The sequence below is a fragment of the Pelecanus crispus genome, chromosome Z (genome assembly GCF_030463565.1).
Source record: "Pelecanus crispus isolate bPelCri1 chromosome Z, bPelCri1.pri, whole genome shotgun sequence".
In the NCBI taxonomy this organism is placed as follows: Eukaryota; Metazoa; Chordata; class Aves; order Pelecaniformes; family Pelecanidae; genus Pelecanus; species Pelecanus crispus.
Window position 1 is genome coordinate 68,342,970 of NC_134676.1, and position 16,905 is coordinate 68,359,874.

Genomic DNA, 16,905 nt, shown 5'->3' on the forward strand with positions numbered 1-16,905 from the left:
ACTAAACTCAGGTACCTAGGGGAGAGCACTGTGAGCAAGAGGACTGAGAATGACTCAGTAAAGGAAGGACACTCCTGCAGTCTTAGTCACAGGATGCTGACGACACTACTTGAAACATGGCAGGTGCCAATTATTTTCTCCTCTTTCAGAGAAAATGGAAAAGAACTGTATTTTAGAAAAAAACCAAACCACTAAAAAGCAGCAAATTCTTCACACCCTGTCAGTCAATGCTTGTTCTATACCTGGAACAGAAGACTTTACATAGCTTGTATATTTAAATCCTATCAGATTAGTCAAAGTGTGATTTTACTGAATCTCTCTAAAAATCTCTGAATGAGTAAAAAATCATTATATTCCCTAAATTGGTTTGGATTTAGTAGGAGAAGAATGTTGATAACACACTGATGTTTTTAGTTGTTGCCAAGTACTGCTTATGCTAGTCAAGGACTTTTTCAGCTTCCCATGCTCTGCCAGGCGCACAAGAAACTGGGAGGGGGCGCAGCAGAATAGTTGATCCAAACTGCCCAAAGGGCTATTCCATACCATATGATGTCATGCTCAGTACAGAAACTGGGGGGTGGGGGTGGGAGTGGGGGGTGGCCAGGGAGCAGCAATCGCTGCTCGGGAGCTGTCTGGGTATCAGTCAGTGGGTGGTGAGCAATTGCGTTGTGCATCACTTGCTTTGTATATTGTTGTTATTATTATTATTATTATATTGTTACTATTATCATTACTATTTTACTTTATTTCAATTACTAAACTGTTCTTATCTCAACCCAGGAGTGTTTCTCACTCTTACTCCTCCGATTCTCTCCCCCATCCCATCAGGGTAGGGGGAGTGAGCGAGCGGCTTCGTGGTGCTTAGTTGCTGGCTGGGGCTAAACCACAACAGCCTGCATGACTGAAAACTGTATCATAAAGCATTGCATACAAAGGGGATTAAGACCACAAACAAAGCAAGCTTTATTTGGAATTTTTACCTTTTTAGAGACTCTGCAATACTTAAAACATTATCATAGTTTTCCAAATGAAAACAACTTAAAACTGACAGGATATCACAAAGCTGTTCCTCCAACAGACCAATATCAGTCTCAGTTTCATCAGCCCTAACAAGGAATTTAAAAATTCTTGAAAGCAAGGATGGCCAATTTTCCTGACCCTGGAAACCACAGAGCAGAAGTATCATGTGCTTGAGATATCCAAGTTGCATGGAAACATAGCTCTGGCAGAAATTCACATGTGATAGCTCCCATGACACTGCTTGCAGAGACTTATAGGCGGCACAGCTGCATGCACACACCTGGTCCCAAAGCATGGTAGGCTGAGACACCATGCTTTTCAAAAATCTAAGTGGTCTTTTCTACCTTTGTCATGTCTGTTTCTCTCTATCAATAGAAGTAAAAAAATAAACAGAGTCAGAATTTAAAGTAGGAGAATGCTTTAGTGAAATATATGATACTGTTGCAAGCAAAGAGGATTTTTCAACTGGCAACCATTTGTTAAAATTATTAGACATTTTACTGAAATGAGCTGACGTTAACAAAAACTTGGAAGTCCTGCCAAGTCCGCATGTTACAGCTTTATTTCTTCCATATAGGCAAACAGGACAGATAACTTTCAGAAGAAGGTGGAAGGAAACACAAAATAGTAAAATTGAAACAACTTCTTGAAAAATTCCATTTTATGGGCTACTGATACACTGTTTATTTATTGTCACAACACTGTGTATTCTGAATATTAAGTCTGATATTTGAAGATAGAGAACAGTTTATTTCTTGGGAAGCAACCTGCACAATATCAGAACTCTGTGAGTTCTTCCACAAGCAAACAAAAAAAAACCCATAGAAAGCCCCCAAAATCTCACGACTCCATATTTGTTTCCTTCGTCAAAAGTGACCTGCATCACTTGGACATCATCCACTTTAAATACCCACTGCAGCTTATTTTGTGTGTCATCAGAAAATGAATTCCCAAGAAATCAATGCATTTGGGAAGGGAATGAAAAGAAAACTCTACAGACACAAAACTCTCCAGAGATACAGGTCATTCACTGCCTGTGGTTCTTAATTGCATTAGGAACCATTCAGCAAAATCTGTTTGATTGATTAATTTAAGGTCCTGGTTTGAAAACTGGCAAGACAAGAGTAGCTTGGTGATACTGAAGCTCTGTAACTACATTAAACGTTCCCTTGAATGTTGAAATGGAATGATTCATTTCTTGCTAAATGGCTAATAGTCAAATACCCTCTAGACTTCCTGGTCTTCTGTCAAAAGGTCTATTTTATTCAAAAGACTTATGGCAATATATCTAGTAAAGCATAGCTCATTTTACAGAGAGAGAACAAGCTAGAAAAATACCACAGCACATGCATGCATATCTCTACAGGGTAAGATGGAAAAAGTCTCACCTAGTTCTTTGCGGAAAAATGCATAAAACACATGGAATAAATATTTTATGTCCTCCTTCAGTAGGATGCAAATTTTAAGCCTTAAAGCCTTTTAGAAGGTCACACACTTCTAAATTCTTTCATTTGTCATCTTTAATCAGCTTTCACCATGGTAATGAAACTCATTCATGAGCACTGGTTGGTGTTTAAAGAGCTTCTCAGGAATGAGTACAGATTTGAAAGGGATAAACACTTATGATACTACCTGCTATTAGTCTTTGATACCACTAACCAAAAGGATTAGTTTTCTCTGTCAACAGTCACTCACATAACACAATCATTTTTCAAGGAACTAACTGTAGGTGACTGTACCCTCCATTCTGCTGAACACATGGTAAAGGGCAAAAATGGTTATTAGCCCTGTGTTCCCAGTATCCTCTTCACTAAGCAGCGCTTCCTCCTGTCAGAGAACATGTAGAGAACATTCCTCCTCTTGGAAAAAACTTAACCCAATGTAGCTGAGTTAGAACTGAATAAAACTTTCAAGATAACCATAGTCATTGACTTCAGTGAAAGACAGGAGTCATCACTGTAAACATTTTTAAAATATGCATGATGGTCTACTATCAGAAGTTTACTACATGATCATGATATGAAAAGGGGTAAAACATAATGCTAATTATGAAGAGCAGTTTAGCCACATAATTGTGGTAACACAAAAACTGAGTGCTGAATGTCATAATGGTCATTGGAAATTAACACAGATCAAGTTAACTCAAATACCATCTGCAAACTGACTCTTTTTGGTCTGTCTCATACTGTATACTAATTCAATAGCTGAATGGCAACAGTAATTTCTGCCAACACCTTTTTCATTTAAACACTAAGGAAAAGAATTTCAGAAACTTTGATGCAATTTGTGTGCCAGCTTCCATTTTCAAAAAGAATTTTAGGCAGTTAATGTGTCATTCCACAGACACATAAATGTAAAATCTTGGTAACATTTCCTCAAGCTGTCCTTCACATGAAAGTCTGTATTCCTGCCCATGAAGTTCCCAAGCTCTACACATTCCTCCTCCTGTACACAGGCATCATCACTTCAGCACAGATGCTACTGAATAATTTGGCAGATAAGCCTTCCTGCAATTCTCAAAGCCCGCTGGCTGTGGCTTTTGCAAGATCTAATTGGAGAGGAATTTTCTTTATATATCTACCTGTCAAAGTAGATCTTAAAATAAAACAAGTGTGGTGGCTACTCTGTGCCACTTCTCCAAAGATCGTTTTTCAAGTAGCAAAGTCTCCCAAATTCTGCATTATAGGGTCCCTACCCTCTTCTTTTATCTCATGAACTTAGCATTTTATACACAGTAACAATTCCAGACATAAGAGTTTAAGGCTCAGAAACTAAGACTACTGTATGGACAAGGGGATCATAAATGTCATCTGAAGACTGATGGACCTGGAATCAATTCTGATATAATCATGCAGAGGAGAATCTGAACTAGGGTTCCAACATTCAAAGTAAATACTTCTAACTGTCAGGCCATTAGGGTTGCTGTATCTTATCTAATAAAGTGCCAGCTGCTAGAGAGCACCTTCCACTACATTTAACCACCTCTCAGGAACAAAGTACTCTCTCACCATTCCCTGCTCCTTGCTGACCTTGCCAACTTTCGATGAAGCCTATTCAGAAGAATCAGACAACTGTACCGCCTAGACCAATGCTGTGAATTTTAGGATGCAGCAAGTACATCAGTGATAGAAACAGAAATACTGATCTAAGCTCTCTTTCCTGGTTTAAGTGGGTAGGGCTAACTTGGACTTCAAGCACATGGATCAGCTGGATGAGACTTAAGTTTAATTACTCTGTATATAATCAGAGGCTAAGCAGACATCACAGTTACCACAGTTCATCTCATGCTCAGCATTTTAATTGCATCTCCAAAAGCTACAGTTGCTTTTGAAAATACTACTCGGTGTCTTAATACTGGTAGCTACAGACTTTGCCATCTTATTCATCTGACACCTGTGTATGTTTACCTTCAGAGGAGGACATATTTATTTACTTGGGTTTTTACCTGTGGAAGGTAGGTGCCTGTGAATCTACCTGTGGATAGATGAAAACATACGTGGACAGACATCTGTCACTATTTCAGGTTTCCCTGACTACTACTACTACAGAAAATTAACTTTTTCAAAACTGTCAACTTCAAGCACTTTTTTTTTTTGTCACAGTGTGTTTGCTTGCACCATTTGTTGTAAATTTCATAGATTTTGAACCTCCTTTTTTTTAAACTACAATGCAAATGTTCATTTCCTGTTCTATGTAGAATTTTGTAACAAATCATTATAAAATTGCATCAGCCTTATGAAAAGAATGTTTTAGATAGTACATTGAACACACTGTCATAACTTAACCTAGCGCAAATTTTAGCTTCATGTTATACATAGATATATATACACACATATATACATATACACACACACACATATATATATATAAAAGAATACCTGAGGTGTATCAGAAAATTTGAACTATTAGTGAACATCATATAAGGCTCCTTTCTCCAAACAAAACAAACATTTCCACACCAAGACCATATAAAACTTTACCTGATCAGCTGTTGTGACATCAGATATCACAGCATCAGGGGGTCTCCTGGGTGGAAACACTGCTACCTAAAGCAAAAGGAGTAGTATTAATATTTCACTGCAAAAATCTTGTATACATACCCATGCCAGAATATGTATAAAAAGAAACATTTACAAAGCTGTTGAAGTTCCTCATACCCCTTCTACGTTTACAGACAAATAGGCCAGAAACAGTTTCTTATGAAGGTTAGCTTTACAAAGATAGTGATCCTGAGGCATGAGATTTGGCTAGTGGTTATGTGTTACACCTTATCAGTGTGATTGCATTTCTTCCAAACTTCCAAAAAAGCACAAGCAAGAATTATTCACTCAGAAAAAATAGTTGTCTCATAGAACATTAGTGTTCTGCAACACAGAAGCAAAAATGAAGCTTTTAAAATAATACTTTAAAAAGTGCAATGGAGTACAAAATAATTTAGTACCTCACTCATGGACTACACCACTTTTGGCCTTTAAGAGCTTCCAGCTCTTTTTTTTGTTCCACTCTTTTTTATTTTGCTTTTGCAATTACATGCTGCATATTAAACCCCACATTATTGTAAAAAAGATGTTCCTTGTGCAATCTACAGCTTCATTGTTCAGTTTTGAAGACACAATCTTTACCAACAGACTGACAGAGCACATCCTAGATCATGCTAAACACAAAGAACACCATAGCCAATTCAAAACTGTTAAAGTAGCTGAAATATTTTTTCCCCTTCTTCTTGGGTTTTCAAAACAAACAAAAAAAAGCCCAAACAAAGAGAAACTGGCAAATGAAAGGAAGCTACTTGACTTTCACCTGTAGTAATTCTACTTAATCTTAGTTTGTGTAAGCTCTTTAGCAAAGAAAAGAGAAATCAAAAGAAACTGAATGCTGTGTAGTTTCACGTCTAATGACAGCAAAGGCTCTATCCTGCTTATTACAGCAGAGCAAAGCCACCTCTTGGGTGGAAGACTTGATAACAACACTCCCGCTTTTGTCACTTCAGAGAACCACATGGGATCTATACAGCTTGATGACAAGGAAACTATATAACACACTTTCAAAACAAAAATGGCTTGCCAATCTGTTTCCAGTTGGTTTAAAGAAACTCAACCTGACCTACTGAGCCATTAAGACATTAAAACTAGCCAACATATGAGTAATTAAGGAAACCCCTCTGCCAGTAGGGCAAGAAAACCCCAACTCAAGAGGGGAGACATGACTTACACCATGTATTGCTCGCCATAGACCTCAACTTGGAAATTTGTTCTCTTTAGTTTGCAGATACAATAAATGTGTAAAGTGACAAAAAGACACATTATAAAATATGTCTGATCAGCTTAGATTTTTTTTTTTTTTGCATAGAGGGACATGAAAGCCTTTTTAATTGGGAAGGTTTGCAAAGACAAAGCAAGAAAATTTATCATTTGAAACTGGTCTCTTGCATGCAGAGGCCTCTGCTGAATTTGCTATCACTGTGTTGTCTTAACCAGACTACATTTTTTTTTTTCTTCTGCCACAAGGACTGCTGCCTGAAACAGGTATTCATTTTAAAATGTAAAATCATTTATATAGCATTCTTATATTTCACTAAATAGAGTGAAGAGGTTGCAGTTGCCTAAAGTGCAATGTTAAACTAAAAAGTGACAAGGCACTACACTGGACTCACTGATGCCACCTCTATAGATTAGCAATATTTCCTTTAAACCGCTATTTTTTTTAAATGCACTATTATAAAATCTGATTACAGAAGAATTCAGGGTTCCATCAAAGACCATTATACACTGTCTGCAATAATATTCTGTGAGTTTTTTATACTACACAGAGGCTTTTCCCATTTCTTTTTAAAGCAGCAGGCATTTCAAGATTTCATTTGTATGGGAAAACTTCTATATAATTGATATAGATTTAAGTCAAAGAACTTAGAAGTTTACATCCAAAAATCTCAAAGAACATTACCTGCAGTATTACAGATGTACAAAACCTAGGTATTTCATTATAAATTTTCAAAAATATTGAGCTTAAAAAAGCCTCTATTTAATTGACTGTTTACTACTTTAGTGCCTCAAGGCTCTAGTTCACAGTAACAATATTCGATCATAGCTGGCACTACCCTTAAACACACTATTGAAGGAGACAATAGTTATATGTCAGGTACTTGAATAGGTACTTAATGCATTTGGGCATACACACTATGTGTTCATGTGACATTGTTTGTCATTTGCCAACTCTCTCCCAAAATGCAGCAGTCCCACTCCATTGGAAGTGAGAAACTATAATGCTACTTCTCTCTCTTCCTTTTTATGCCTTCCAAACCTCTTTCACACAAACACATAGATTTATAAAGAGCTACACCTAGAGACCCCTTCTGGAAATTGCAAGTTCAAACCTAACACCACACATCTGAGTACTTCTCAGCTTTTTATTAAGCTAGTGTTTTTACTAGAGCAACATCTTGCAATATTAACATATGATCATCCCTATTAGCACAATTGTAACACATGAAGAACAAGTCACTAAACCAAACCTGAACACTCTATACATACACACAAAATTATCACTAGGTATCAACTTATTTTTAAATATAAATAGCTTCCCCCACCCCCTTAAACAGAAGCAAAGAAAATCTCTGAGGTGGAGCAGCAGAACACACAGTAATGCTAAACTGACGACATTCAGATCACATATTCCCAATCGGAGATGTAACCATTGAGGCAGAAATTGAAATGTGATCATGACAGCAGAGCTGAGACAGGACTCTGTTATGAGCCTAGCTGGCACAATCCAACAGCTCAGTAATAGGCCCCTAGACAAAGCACCTAAAATCTCAACTTCTTTGTCATTCTCCTTCCTGCCTATGCTCAAACAACAACAGCCAAAAAATCTGCTCTTAAAGCTACATATAAGAGAGGTAAAGATCCCCAAATCTACTTGAGAAAACCAAGACTTACAAATAAAAGCTACTTCTCTGTTCTTGTTCTAATCTAAGAGGTCTCTAAAAATTTTTTAGTCAAAAGTAGATTAAGCAAATGAAACCTTTCCCAAGCTAGCTTTTAACAAGAAATTAGTAACTTTCCTCATCCATTTATGGAGAGCATGACTGGGAGTAACTAAATACATAAAATCAAAACACATAAAGTTTCTTTTGTTTGCAAAGCTCACATTTGGGTTTCACAAAACCAGGAGTCAATAAGACTCTTGCCAAATCAGTCAGTTGAACTGATAGCACCTTCGATCTGACCTACAGAAGTAGGATTGTAAGGAATTTAGCACAGCCCAAAGTACAACATGGAGCAGATTTTACCACTTCTACAGAATTAATTGGGTTGAATTAGGTCAGATTACAGCCTGCTACACTGTTGACTTCAAAAGACCCTATTCCAGAAGATCTCATACGAATTCTCTAGAGGAGTGTTCTGTCCACATCATCATGCATTTTATATGAATTTCAATTTTATTTTAACTTCAGACATCATTTTCTAATTCCAAGTCCACAGAATTTAGATTCTAAACATTTTCCAGAGAATCTCCTATTCTGTTTTCCATTAGGATATTCCATATCTGTAATTACAAATATTTGAATGTAGGAATATCTCATCACTTGCATGTTTAGCAATTCACTTTTCTCCCTAATTGTCAAAACAAAACCATTGGTTTCCCAGGCCCTGAACAGTACCTTTTCACTCAGGCGCTTCAATGAACAGAATTATTTAAATTCCATTTGAGTTTGTACCCCCACACTGTTCAAATGCTAGTTTATCCTTCCTAGTTGATATAGCAAATATGTTTCTTGCAGCGCTAACAGAAGTTTTAATGTGTTTTTTTTTTAAATATGAATATGTGTGAATTTACCTTGGCCTTTTCTGATGTTCGTTTTCCACCAAATCCTCCAGCTCCAATGAAAAACAAGGAGAACTGATTATAACACATTAGGTCCTTTCCACAATAGGTATTCACTGAAAGACAACAAAAGGGGAAGGTCATATATTGTCTTTGATCTCCTTTTTCATATAGCTAGCAAGTGTTGTTACAACAGAAAAGTTCAGCTTCAAATATGACAAAACTAATTTTAACAACTGAAGGGACAATGGTTGCACTTCCATGTTGCACTGTTGCAAGTCACTTCCTGACTAGTGAAGACTACTGATCTGTTTCAAATAACATTATCATGAATTTTATCTATATGAAAGCATTAAAATTAAAAAATGAGCCATCAAAATGCTGATGACTTTCAAGGTGCTAAGAATATTTGACAACAGAGTGCTGAAATTAGTATTTATTTCAGCATCTCCCGCTGCATTAGCAATTTATTTAAATATGATAGAATTGTGCCATAAAATACAATATCTTAGAAGCTATTAAGAATCCCTAGTGTGTAAAGCACATTACCAACTCATACAAAAAGCAGTACTAGTACCTTGTATGAAAAGAGCTCCAAAGCAAGCTTTAGTTTAGGTCACTTGGTTCCTTCTTTAGAAGAAGTTAAAACTTCTTACACTGAATCAAGATTCAGCTTCCTATTCCACTCCCTTACACCTCAGACTGAAATTTAGAGTATTGTTAATAATGTTTATTTCCAGTTCTGGCAGAAATTTAAAAAACACCAAGATTCTGCTCACAAAAACAATTTTTGCAGGTTACAGAAACAGACAGGCTTAACGTTAGCCCAGTATGGAAGCAAAACACAGCTGGGAGGAACAAAGGGACAGTAAAGACCTTTTTACAATTTTATCTGTATACTGAAGGAATAAAAGCTCAAGAGTGTTTAGAGATTCACTGCCCGTTAACCTACTCTTGCAGTCTAATTTCAAAAGGGACCGTGGTATAACCACACCTAAAGATATAAAATTCTGAAAACAACAACTTATCAACTTCTGGAGACATTCTGATCCTTTAACTTGCACAGAAGAGGAAGGAAATGGGGGTTTGTTTTGTGTTGTTTTGTTTAGAAAACAATAGTGTAGACATAAAAAAAGAATGCAGGACCTGCTTTTAAAGATGGATGCTTTGCAGATGAGCCTACATAACATACACAAATGAATAACCTTTGCAAACCACCCCACAAAACACATGCACACGTGTGCACACACACCCCCTTGCTGAAGGGTGGCAGAATCTAAAATGGTTTCTTTCAGACAGGACTAAGTGTTACTAAAGGACTGTGTTCAGTTTGCATAGCGCACTATTCCACCTACATAGGAAAAAGCAAACCTTCTCTGAAATCCTTTCCCAAAGAGAGTGTCCTTATTTCAGTACGTTAACTGCCCAAGAACAATCACATTATACATTTACACAGCTATTGCTAATTAGCTCATTTCTCAGCTCTCATTGAGATTTAATAAGCTAACAGTCTCTACTGTGGAAAGCTAGTTAAAAACCAAGCCTGTCAAATTTTACTGCATCCCCTCCAAAAATTATAAACCTTCTTACCATCTATAAGCACAACCGCTCCTGATCCTTTGTCGAGAACATCAGCAATGGTTGCAACTGAAGTTAATTGACCTGTAAGAAAAGAACACCACATACATATTGTAAGGTTTTGCTTTAGGAATGAAGTCCACAGATCACTCTTCACACTTCCTTACTGACAATAATAATAATGGTAATAATAATCACAGTAATAGTCATAGTAATCACAATCATCGTGATTATAATAAAAGTGTCTGGGAATCTTTGCATCTTGGTTTGCAGATGTGAGGAATTTTTTTTTTTAATAGAATTTTGCTATAGTATATGTATTCAGAGCTAAACACAAATAACATCTCAGACTCAAACACATCGCTAACTTCAAAGACTGCTCCAATCACTTAAGGCTTGTCCACAAATTTCAAGAGGGCTGAGCTACCCTTCTACAGAAGAGAAGCTCAGCTCCGGGCCTGGGCCTGTGGGTTTATGAAGTTTGTCTCTAAAGAGGTTATTGCTCTAGAGAGATGTGTAACCACATACATTTACATATCAGTTTACATATGGAATGGAAAAGTAAAAAGCTTTATGAAGTCCTGGCAATCCATTATTAATTATCAGACTGCTTTGAAGTTAATATAACTTTCACATATCTCCTTTTTGTTTCAGCAAGAAATTATGCCATTATCTGTGGCTTGCAAGATTTTTTTTTTCCCTTCTACACTCTGGAAAACTTAATTTTTAAAAACTACTAATAAAGAAACCCAGACACCTGCATGCATATCCTGAATGAGTCTAATGAGCACCTCCCAAGTATTGTAATCTGGGAAAACACAGCCAACTGTGAAAAGAGCTTGCTACTGCAGTAACTAGTATCTTGAGAATTTTAAAAGGAAGAAAAGTAACTGTTTTTTAGCCTCCTCATCAAGATGTCCATCCCTCCTTTACATATATAATTTAAATCTTATCGTCTTACAAGCACACAGATGCAACCAGTTACGTAAACATCCCAAAAGTTCTGTGAAAGAATTAAAAATTCCACTAGTACTATCTAATTATATGAGTAATACACCAGCATGTAGTATATTTGCTCATTGTATCAAAGGTCAGGCATGAGTTTACTAAGTATACTATAGAAAAGCAACACTTGATCCCAAAAACACAAGAGTTTCAGAATTCCTTCAATAATGCAACAGTTTGCCTCTCTTGCCCCCACCCCTTGTAAAAAGAATATGCAAAAACTCCAATTGGAAACAGAGCTTCCCTATTTCCATTTATAATATGGCTACATGAACTGCTGTAATAGTGAAAAGTAAATCATCAGCACAAAAGGACTGACCTGAGGTTGGTAATGGTTTATACAGTTCCAGATATTGTTCACCATGCAGCATCTAAGTAAAGAAAGGCAGCACTGTAACAACAATCAATATATTCTGTTGCTTCCCCCATCACAATTGCAAGGAAATATACAGTTATTTTAGAAAGTGTTCAGAACAAACAAACAAAAAAACACCCACAAGCTTTTTGTTTTGTTTTTCCAATTCCATCCCCAACAGAAAATATTTTCAAGGAAAGTTTTAAACTTTTGTGGCTTAGTAATAGCATAGTGAACACAAATTAAACAAAAAATTGGTCATTCATACCATCTCAGGAAGACCCAAGTTATACAAGTGAAGTAACTGAGTAATTTCTTAGGATGTAAGAATACAAAACACTGAATTTTCCTCTTCTAGAATAAAGAGAACTTACTAATATTACAAACATGCTAACAAAAGTCACCCTATAGTTATATAAAGCACAAACAAAATTAGATACTTAATTCTTCCATACCTTTGCAAGATCAATATTTAGTCCTGGAAGAGAAGGAACACCATCAAACATGGAAGTCTGAGCAGGAATTACTCCAAAGCTAGGTAAACAGCAGAACTCTTCACTTCCTTCAAAGAGAAATTTTAGGTGATCTGGATCCTTAGTTGACATTCCCACACCAAGGGCATACAGAATAGGCTCTAAGTGAGTATATTTGTACACACTCGTAGCCAATTCCCGGCCAACAATGCTTGCCTGGAAATTAAAAGTCAGTATAAAATAAAACTCATAATAGTTAATATTACACTTGCATTCTTTCTATAATTGTCAAAACAAAATTCACATTTGAGCATTTTCTTTACAGTCACATGTAAACATGAAGTATGAGTAATAAATATACCATAAAATATTAATGTTTGTTGCAGTACAAGAAACCCTCAGGTAATGCATTATATCTTGCTGCAAGCAATTTACTTCAAGAATAAGTACCATAACTTCATACAACTCTGCTCATAGCAATGCATAAGAATTTTTCTAAAACAAACCACGAATGAAATAGTTAGCACTGTAATAAGACTGGAATGAGGAAAAATTATCTACCTATAGAGAAGAAGCCAGACCAAAACCACACTACCCAACAAAACCTGTCCCCTGCCCCTTTTCTGAACAATACCCTAACTAAAGAGGCTTACAGAACTTACAAGCACTCACATTCCACATTATTCAGTGTATTTAGCCTTAAGTTTTCCCATCATCAATAAGAAAAATAAAGAATGGAGTTTGGAGATGTTTCTTATTTTGCTTTCAGAATATTTCACCTTTATTTTTGCAGAGAGCAAGCCACAGTAGAAGCCGATCAGCAACACAAGTCTCTCTGCTCAAGATTTTCACCTAACTTTCAGTGCATCTGGTAGACAGAGGTACTTACAATATCAACAGATGAAGAGACCACTGATCCAGAGCTTGTTGAATTCATAGAAACATTCCCTTGAGACTCTATCTGACTTAGAGCATCATTCAATACACTTATGGACTCTAGAGAAGGGAATTGAAAAAAGTCACTTATAAATAGCCATAAATGAGACACTCCAGTTAGATACACAACAAACATGCCAGAAAATGAGATATAGCCTGGTACTTCTCAATTCATTTTTAAACACAATAAATATACATCTGCAAATTGAGCATAGTGCTGCATTTTACAGGCATCTACACAACAGTTGATGATAAGTGTACGCCAGTTCCATCAGTTCTGCACCCAGCAGTCAACCATGACACCTATCTAATTCAAGTGCCTGAAATACAACTGGTGCTACACGCCACCATTCAAGCCAAGAGAAATACGTCAGTAAATACTTTTTATTCCCTGAACCACAGTGTTAAGGAGAAGATAATGAGCATTACATTTCAACTGTCTCAGAAGTAAATATCTGAAAATTAGTACTGCTTTTCTTATCTTGAAAATTATTTGCAATACAAGTAACAGGTCTGATCTCCTGATGGTTACCCTCTTTACCAAGTCATATAAATAAATAAATACATACATACATACAATAAGTCAGAGGCTTGAACAATGCCAAGATTACAAGCAAGATGATGCATGGCTGAGATACAGAACTCAGCTATGGTAAAGGCAGGCCATCAAGAACAGCTTGTTCCTTGAAGCTCAATATGGCTAAAATCAGTATTAAACATTCATGTGTTAGAAAGTCAGACAAAAAGTGCTAAGAATCACACACAGAAAAACAGAGGGTTTAAATCAGAGGACTCAAAATCATTATTTAACTGCCTTTACCTTAGAGCCACTCCCCTCCACTTCAAACCACCAATACCCATACTGACTTGCACTGTTGCTCAGACTAACACCATTTGGCTCTATTGCACAGCACTCCCCTAAATATCCTGCAAGTTAGCTGCATACCCTCTTGCATTGATTTCCTAAACTATTTCTTGATTCTCATTCTCCCTGCTAGAATCATCATAATGTTTTATTTGTGGCCTGAATCTCATAAAGAAAAAGGAACATCTATGAAACAAACATATGTCATCACCTCTTCTGCCAAAGACAAGCTTTATCTTTGGGTACAAGCACTGTCAAAACATGACATGAGGTTATGATATTTACATAATGTGAAAATGTCCAAAATGAGATTTGTAACTTATAAGATCGCTTTAAAAGGTAATCCCTTTTATCCTTTTTTTCATTCATGAAATGGAGGAAGGAAAAGCAATACTGAGCTGCTGGGAGAAATAACAGACTGCTTCTACCCTTCTTGCATGAACCAAAGAAAGGCTTTCACATTGCTTTAAAATATTCAAAGGAAAATACAGCTTTGACCTCCAAGTAAACCTGAATGTTTCCTCAACTCTTCATGTCCACAACCCATTTCCATGCAAGAACATAACTATTATTCTTAATGGTGAAATCTGAAAAGAAGATTACCAACATGTATTTCACATGTAATGACATCAAGACAAACAGCATAAAGGCAACCTGTAATTTCATAATGGTGCAGAATACTAAAATCTCCTTTTCAAGGAGACTTTCTTCCAGAATATATGATATGACTGGACTATCAAATTGGTGAGCTGGCTAGTGTCTGGCTGAACACTAAGGATATCATAGAATCGTAAGTGGTTTGGGTTGGAAAGGACCTTTAAAGGTCCAACCCCCCAGCAGTGAGCAGGGACATCTTCAACTAGATCAGGTTGCTCAGAGCCCCGTCCAACCTGACCCTGAATGTTTCCAGTGATGGGGCATCTACGACCTCTCTTGGCAACCCGTTCCAGTGTTTCACCACCCTCACTGAAAAACATTTTTTCCTTATATCTAGTATAAATGCACCCTCTTTGAGTTTAAAACCATTAAACCCATTAAAACCCTTGTCCTATTGCAACAGGCCCTGCTAAAAAGTTTGTCCCCATCTTTCTTATAAGCCCCCTTTAAGTATTGAAAGGCCACAATATGGTCTCCCCAGAGCCTTCCTCTCTCCAGGCTGAACAACTCCAACTCTCCAGAGCTGGACGCAGTGCTCCAAGTGAGGTCTCACCAGAGCAGAGCAGCAGAATCACCTCCCTTGACCTGCTGGCCACGCTTCTTTTGATGCAGCCCAGAATTCAGTTGGCTTTCTGGGCTGCAAGCGCACATTGTAAGCTCATGTCCAGCTTTTCATCCACCAGTACCCCCAAGTCCTTCTCCGCAGGGCTGCTCTCAACCCCTTCATCCCCCAGCCTGTACTGATATCAGGGGTTGTCCGACCCAGGTGCAGGACCTTGCACTTGGCATTGTTGAACCTCATGAGGTTCACATGGGCCCACTTCTTGAGCCTGTCCAGGTCCCTTTGGATGACATCTTGTCCTTCTGGTGCGTCAACTGCACCACTCAGCTTGATGTCATCTGCAAACTTGCTGAGGGTGCACTCGATCCCACTGTCTATGACATGGGTGAAGATATTCAACAGTACTACTGATCCCAGTATGGACCCCTGAGAGACACCACTTGTCACTGATCTCCATGACATTGAGCCGTTGACCACTACCCTCTGGATGCAACTATCCAACCAACTCCTCATCCAATTTAGAGAGAAGGATGTTGTGGGGGACCGTGTCAAAGGCCTTACAGAAGCCCATATAAATGACATTTGTAGCTCTTCCCTTGTCCACTGATGTAGTCACTCCATCATAGAAAGCCACTAGGTTGGTCAGGCAGGACTTGCCCTTGGTGAAGCCATGCTGGCTGTCTCGAATCACCTCCCTGTCCTCCATGTGCTTGAGCATGTCCCATGATCTTCCCAGGCACAGAGGTGAGGATGACAGGTTGGTAGTTCCCAGGGTCCTCCTTTCCACCCTTTTTAAAATGTGAGATGTATTGTTGTTCACCCTTAAATGTCAAAGGCCTCACCAAAATTTTTTTTTAAACTTTGGCCTACTTTTACATTTGTAATCAGCAACAGCACTTGACCTGGATCATACCAGAATCATTTAGTAACACTTTTACTGATTTTTCAAAGCATATGTATGCAGAAAAAGCTGTCTTTAGGGATGGAATATTCTTTCAAGGACTCCTGGGTTTATTTCTTTATATCTATGACAAACATCAAACACATGAGGTATGTCTATGGTTCTAGGCCCAAATTTCTTGAGAGGTATCAGCAGAAAATGTATGTTATGCTTTATGTTTCAAGGTGGTTTTCATCCTTTAATATCAAAGCTACTCTTAAGATGCCACCCCTCTGGGTCATCTGAAAAGCTTAAACAAACTATTAGGATATCACCAAATGCAGGCAGCAAAGCTTTTTTTTTCCCTTTTTTTTTTTAATGAAGGAGGGGGGAAAAAAATGTTAATTTCTTTTTTTTGTCCTGAATTACTACACTACAGAACTTTTCCAGTTAAGAATCCCAGTACTGAGATATTCCTTTCATCTTCCAGTGACTGCTAGAGCAGCATGTAACTGAAATGTCTCAACGTATTAATTTTTATTTTGGTCTTCACTGCTTTTCTGCTGCCTGGCATAAGAAACTGGACTAATGCAGCATTAGATTTACAGTAATATTCTAGCAGTTGACCAGATATGAATCTTTCACGAGGCAGGGTGATACCTTCAAAGAAAGAGTAAATTAGATTCTTGCATTAAGAAGTACAGAAGTTATGATCAAATGCATTGTTATGAGCTAACAATGAAATATGAG

The 16,905-nt window shown here is 37.4% G+C and overlaps 1 protein-coding gene across 5 annotated transcripts in view; it reads right to left on the reverse strand.

The window, feature by feature from the left end:
* HSD17B4 (hydroxysteroid 17-beta dehydrogenase 4) overlaps window positions 1–16,905 on the reverse strand; it is a 69,820-nt gene that overhangs the window by 28,050 nt on the left and 24,865 nt on the right. For all 5 annotated transcript variants that reach the window (XR_012831849.1, XM_075726002.1, XM_075726006.1 and 2 more), the window contains 6 exons: window positions 13,145–13,251; window positions 12,238–12,471; window positions 11,747–11,798; window positions 10,435–10,506; window positions 8,857–8,960; window positions 5,001–5,066 (listed from right to left, as the gene is read on the reverse strand). Coding sequence is in view for 4 of the 5 variants with exons in the window: in XM_075726002.1 (XP_075582117.1) it covers window positions 5,001–5,066; window positions 8,857–8,960; window positions 10,435–10,506; window positions 11,747–11,798; window positions 12,238–12,471; window positions 13,145–13,251 (635 nt within the window). In the remaining variant the exon portion in view is untranslated. The remainder of the gene's footprint in view (window positions 1–5,000; window positions 5,067–8,856; window positions 8,961–10,434; window positions 10,507–11,746; window positions 11,799–12,237; window positions 12,472–13,144; window positions 13,252–16,905) is intronic.